Source organism: Cryptotermes secundus, unplaced genomic scaffold (genome assembly GCF_002891405.2).
Source record: "Cryptotermes secundus unplaced genomic scaffold, Csec_1.0 scaffold244, whole genome shotgun sequence".
Taxonomy (NCBI): Eukaryota; Metazoa; Arthropoda; class Insecta; order Blattodea; family Kalotermitidae; genus Cryptotermes; species Cryptotermes secundus.
In genome coordinates, this window is record NW_019737983.1 from 245,499 (window position 1) to 251,982 (window position 6,484).

Consider the following 6,484-nt stretch of genomic DNA (forward strand, 5'->3'; position numbering starts at 1 on the left):
GACCACACTTGGGCCATTATCTCCGTAACCGTTCAACTTTGGACATAGGTGTTTTGGGTTATATCGGCATACTTTAACATAAGGAACACCCTCCCGAAGTTTGGCACATTCCTCCTGGGACACCCTGTATTTTACAAGGTGAGGTGGAAAAAGCTATCAAGGACATGAGGAATGGAAAGGCTACAGGAGATGTGCTTAAGTTACCAGGAGAAGCTGGTTTGAAAACACTGACAAAACTAATAAACACCATATATGAAACTGGGGAGTGGCCCAAGGACTTTACAGAAGTGACAATGATTGCCTTAAAGAAAAAGACAAAAGCTACAAAATGCAGCGACCATCGCAGAATAAGCCATATTGCACATACAGAAAAGATAATAGCAAAGATACTTAAAAGAAGATTATATTTAAGTATCCTGTTGCACACTATACGATAAATGAATACAAACTCCATCCCAAGTGCAAACAATATATATATATATCCTTGATGTTGCTCTCCTTTACACTACATATTTTGGCCTCAAATGGCCATCATCAGGTGTATACACTCACGTTGCTGTTACACTGCACTTAGTTTAAAATTTAACATTTAAAAAACACTTTGTTCCTTTCGTTGTTATTATCAACATCTACTTCGTTGATATCTGTCTGGTTTATAGATTATTTTTGTTACACACGTTAGCACTTATAAAATCCTTAGTTATAATTTTAAAGTAAACACCCTCAGTCTATGTTCCTCCCTTAATGTCAGAGACCAAGTTTCACACCCATACAGAATCAGAGGCAAAATTATATTTTTGTATATTCTAATTTTAATGTTTTAGGACAGCATACATGAAGACAAAAGGTTCTGGACTGAATGGTAGCAAGCATTACCCAAGTTCAATCTCTTCTTAATTTCCTCCTTAATCATCAGGTCTTGATTTGTTATTGTCATTCCCAAACGTCTGAACTGTGCCACATTTTCAAAACATCTTTGCCTATCTTTATGTCATGATTTTGCCCTGCATTTTGGTGACATGACAGCAACATATACTCAGTTTTCTCTGTGTTTACTTCTAGACCAACCTCCTTACTTGCATCAGTTAAAATCTGTGTGTTTTTCTTTATGGCATCTATATTATTACCCAGTAGATTCACATCATCGGCATAGACCAACAGCTGATGTGTACCATTTAATTTCAGTCCCACCTGGGTTTCCTGGACCTTCTTAATGGTATATTCTAAAGCAGAGTTGAAGAGGAGTGGTGATGAAGCATCTCCTTGTCTTAGACCATTCTGGATAGGAAATTTATCAGACCTATACAGACTTTACTATAAGTTTCATATACACACATTTTAATCAGCTTAACTAGTATCATGGGTATCCCAAACTCTCTCAGAATATTGTACAATACTTCCCTCCTAACTGAATCATAGGCTTTCTTGAAGTCTACAAATAACTGATGTACTGTCTCATTGTACTCCCACTTTTTCTCCAGTATCTGACGAATGCAAAAGATCTGATCTGTAGTTGATCTGTTATGTCGAAATCCACACTGATAATCGCTAATAATTTCATCTATATATGGACTTAACCTTGAGGGAAGAATATTGGATAAAATTTTGTATCAAGTTGACAGCAGTGATATTCCCCGATAATTACTACAGTCAGTTTTATCACCCTTCTTGTGAACTGGTACAATAATAGACTCCCTCCACTCATCAGGAACCAATCACCCATCACCACCAAAAACAATGGTGACAAGGACAATTACAACAACTGTAACAACAATAGCAGCACTGTTAGACTGCTTGCCTCCAGTACGAACCTTATTTGCTACTAAGATGCAAGGCAGTTTTCTCCCGTCTGATCGAGTACACAATGAATCCACATCAGTTTTCCATTTGATTGCATTAGTTAATGTGTTTTTGTTTGACAAGTCAAACAAGATCAGATAGCCATCTGAGTCCTTATAGTACACTCGTGTCATCCAGCTGAATTTTTCCTGACCTGTCCAATGAAGGAAAATATTGATGTAGATTTTCAAAAAAGAATTAATATTATAATTCATTCACAACTCTTTGCACCACCATGAACAGATTTTTGTGCATGGAAATCATTTAGCTGGTTAGGTGAAATTTGTATTAGTACTGTACTTTGATGCTGAAGTTACAATTGATTAAGTTGTAACACACCATGTATATTAGTTTGAAATATGGTCATTTCTTTTTTTTCATACAAGGGGTTAAAAAGTAAGGGCCCTATTTGCAGTAGTTACAGAAAAATTTTAGCTGCTGAAAATATTTCTCATTTGGTGCATGGGATTTGGCTTTGGGGTTCTGGCAGACTGCCATCACCACTTGTGGCATTTAAGAAATGGCAAACAATATCAAAAGAATTTAAGATTACATAAACAGGACATCATATCAATAAGATTTTTAAATTCAGTATATTTCTTTGATTGTCTTATGTCTGTATCATATATATTTAGGACAGAGTTTAACTGATTGTTAATCACTTAGTGATAGACTGACATTTAGAAGACAGAATAGTCTTTCATAGAGCTTATATCTGTGGTCATTCAAAGGATATCTGAAGAAGTAATGTGGTTTTCTGTGCACATGCATTAATCCCAAGCAGCCTTAGTGTTTCAAGCAGGTATTTCTATGGCAGGGCATGAGAGTTAAAGGGTTAATCATATATGAGAAAGTTATATGAAAATAAGAAATGGAAAGAAAACGTGATCATTTATATAACAAGATGAAAAAATGAGCAAACCAAACTAAAGCCATACTGTAAATGGAAGCAGTATGTTCCTCTGAAATGCTGTTAAACTACCAAACTACACAGCATCATATCCAGGACGACATTAATCTTTGTAAGCAGTATGTTCCTCTGAAATGCTATTAAACTACCAAACTACACAGCATCATATCCAGGACGACATTAATCTTTGTAAGCAGTATGTTCCTCTGAAATGCTATTAAACTACCAAACTACACAGCATCATATCCAGGACGACATTAATCTTTGTACAACTTCAAATCTCACAAAACAAACCAGTTTTACATTTCTATTCACATTACTCACCAGCAATATCCCACAGTTGTAACTTTACAGTCATCGAATCAGCCCAGTGGAGTACCTTTAGTGCAAAATCCACACCAACTGTCCCTTTGTAATGTCTGTTAAAAGTGTTATAAACATAACGTTGCACAAAGGATGTCTTACCAACTGATGGATCCCCCACTATAAGCACTTTGAACACTTTCTCAGTAGATCTGGTTGATGTGCCTGAAAAAATATTTAATTGCAGTAAGTAAAAAAAAAAAAAAAAGTAAAGGTATCCCTGTAGCAGGCCATGGAGGCCCATAGGGTTGTGAGATGTTGAGGTTCCAACATTTTCTAGACAGTCAGCTCATAGATGGCAGCAAGGTTGTCAGCCCTAAGCACCGGCCACCCTTTACCCCCAAGAATATTCCAAGAATATTCCTGATACTCATTTCTGTTAGAGGCTGTGTCAGCCCCAGGGCCATAGTGTGGCTGGAAGGATTAGGCCAATTGAAAAAAATATCCAATGACCTCATCAGGGCTTGAATCCGCAACCTTCCAAGTTGTAGCAAATGCCTCAACCAACTACACTACCATGTGCAATTTAAAAATGGGCTAAGATCCTTGCTATTAGAACATATATTGTACTCTGCAGATAAACTTATACATGTCATATTAACATACCATAATTATTGTTAAATAATTTGGGTCCATAAATTGTAATTGTACTATCAGTTCAAGAATAATGTTTGTAGTGTAATTAATTAAAAGGAGATTATTTTTAAGGAAGCAGAGTCTACAAATTGTATTTAGATTCTGTTGCAATATTGCTTGTTATTGAAAAATAGTCGAATTCTTGAATTCCTGTAATGTTCGGTCATGTACCACAATGATGTGCTTATGCCAAAAATTTTGCTAAACTTAAATTTAAACTTAAACTAAATTATTATCTGTTGCATTCGATATGATATTGTTTTCTCTGGTCCTGGGCTTGAACTTGTGTCAATTTTAACAAGGATTGCTTCCTGAACAGATTCTGAAGCAGAGAAGGAAAGGTGGATGACAAGCAGAGAATATTGACATGTGGAGCCAGACATGATTGATAGTACACAATAAAATATTCTCAGGCTATCAGCTGTGTTAATATGAAACACACATTTTCCTCCTCATTTATAATCTAAGTGTTTTTTATTCAACAGCACTTCCTTGTATGAACTTCCACCTATTATCTTCGATTTTGTTTCGATCACCTGAGCATATTTTGGTTTGAGACAAAACAAACTATCTTATCAGTCTTAAATATGTAGTCAGGCAAATATTTCGTTATATTTTATACTGATCTTATCTTTGATAAAACAACCACTTAGTGAGATCTAATGAAAGTGGTTTTTATTTATTGGTTAGGGTGAAAAGTGACACAGTACCCTGAAATTATAAAACAATTTTAAGAGGGAAACAGAGCATAAAAATTTCAACATTCAGAAGAAATTTCATAGGTTTTAAGAGGTGTAGACAGAGAGGTGTCAGGGCAGCTGCTGTTAAATGCGCACCTTTGCTGTGTCACCATTAAAAAAAGCTTCAATTCAGACTAAATACCTGGACATGTTGGTGGTCAACCTATACTATCAGATGAAATGGAGGTTACTGGTAAAAAATGCTTATAACCTGTAGTTGGTGCAAATATCCAATAGACGCCCATTATATATATTGAGTTGTTAAGGCTTTGGTAGCCATTAAGGATCTACGGAATAACCAACTTCCAGCTGACATTAAGGACTTGGCATGTTCTATTAAAAGCTTTATCATTGAAAAGTATTTGCATGAGCATTCTTTCTATACTGTGGATGAATTTTTTATGCATAAAACTAGAAAAGTATTTCTGACGGTAATAGTAACATCATAGTATCAGTATTTACAGTGTTCTATTATTTTTATTGTTTTGGACAAAATCTTTTAATGATTGCAAGTCTTATTTATTTATCATTATTTATTATGATTCATGGATGAAATAAAATTGAATTGAATTGAATATTAATATTGTACTGTCTTGTATTTTTTACTTTTCTAGATCCAGTGGTTGTACCAATATGGTTGAACAGAATAAATTAAACCTGAATTGAATTAAAATAAAGATACAGATACATGAAAGGCAATATGTCCAACTGAATAAAACCCCAAATCAGAAATATTCTGATGAAGAAAGAAAATATCGAGTTTTTCATGCTTATTTTAAGCTAAATGACTAAGATAAAGATCATTTCAGTTTAACTCGCTGGGAAAATGTTAAGTTTAAAATTAGAACATAGTAAAGAAACGCCTGTGAAGAACAATGATGGAGGAAAAGTTCTCAACCTTATTATGAGAATGAAGCAGTAACTCTTCTCCAAAAATCAAGAAAAAATGAAGCAGTAACTCTTCTCCAAAAATCAAGAAAAAATATTTGAAAAATAATCTGTAATCACTTTTGTAACAGGTTGTGCTATATTATCATAAAAGAAATAAAAGTTAAAGTTATTTAACATGAAAGTATCACAGTTCGATCTGCACAGCCATTTAAAATGAAATCATGCTGTTCTTGAATGGAGACTCTTGACCGAAATGCCTCAGCATGTATAAGGTCGGTTCCAAGTACAGTAGATTATAATGGACCCACTGAATATACTGAAAATTAAATTTGCAGGTAAAATAATGTGGTCGCGAACCAGTATTTGTTCATGGCAGAAATTTGACGATACATCATTATATACGAAGTCTACACGGTCTACACGAAGAAAAATTTCCACTTACCATGCATTTCTGTCATTGTGATCGCAGGAAAATACAATATACTCCTACAGCTCTCTTCGAATGGCAACTTGTCCTTTACCGCCACGCTTTATATGCGTATCATGCGGCGGATGCATTCCATTTCATTGTCTGAGTCTGCATTGCTTGAAAAGTGTCTACTAAGTTATTGGTTTTACTCCGTTACCACAGAGAGTTTAATGTACACAGGCTTCTTACGTATGTACCATCAATGATTCAGTCTCTCTAGTTCGCTCTAGTTCACTCTAGTTTATGACCGTCAATGATTTTCCACGCGCCTCTCTTGGAGGCACCTGTTCACCGAAAGATACGTTACTACATGTTTAACATAATATGGCTTTGTCCAGTGTCTTATCATGATGGCTCCTGTGGCAGAAAACTCACATCACATATATTTCCCATTCAGTTGCCTTTGTATCTTTGCCTTAATGAATTTCTCAAGTACGCCTTTGAACTGGGCCCAGGCGGCCCGAGTGCCATGATATACAAGATCATCATCAGTAGTCTGTCAAGACGACAGGTCCACAGTCTCTTCCAAAACAATTCCTCCACTTAATGCGATCTAGAGCTTTCTCCTTCAAATGACAGTATCCTCTTCTGTCCCCAAGGTCATCCAGCATCTTCTTACGTCTTCTTCCTCGTTTT

At 35.5% G+C, this 6,484-nt stretch overlaps 1 protein-coding gene across 1 annotated transcript in view; it reads right to left on the reverse strand.

Moving 5' to 3' along the window:
* The window catches only part of LOC111870579 (ras-related protein Rab-7L1), a 10,259-nt gene extending 4,345 nt beyond the window's left edge, over positions 1 to 5,914 (reverse strand). The window contains exons 1-3 of the mRNA XM_023862976.2: positions 5,822 to 5,914; positions 3,074 to 3,277; positions 1,812 to 1,993 (exon numbers count right to left, since the gene is read on the reverse strand). Coding sequence (XP_023718744.1) covers positions 1,812 to 1,993; positions 3,074 to 3,277; positions 5,822 to 5,837 — 402 coding nt within the window. The 5' untranslated portion in view covers positions 5,838 to 5,914. The remainder of the gene's footprint in view (positions 1 to 1,811; positions 1,994 to 3,073; positions 3,278 to 5,821) is intronic.
* Positions 5,915 to 6,484: the final 570 nt, after the last annotated feature.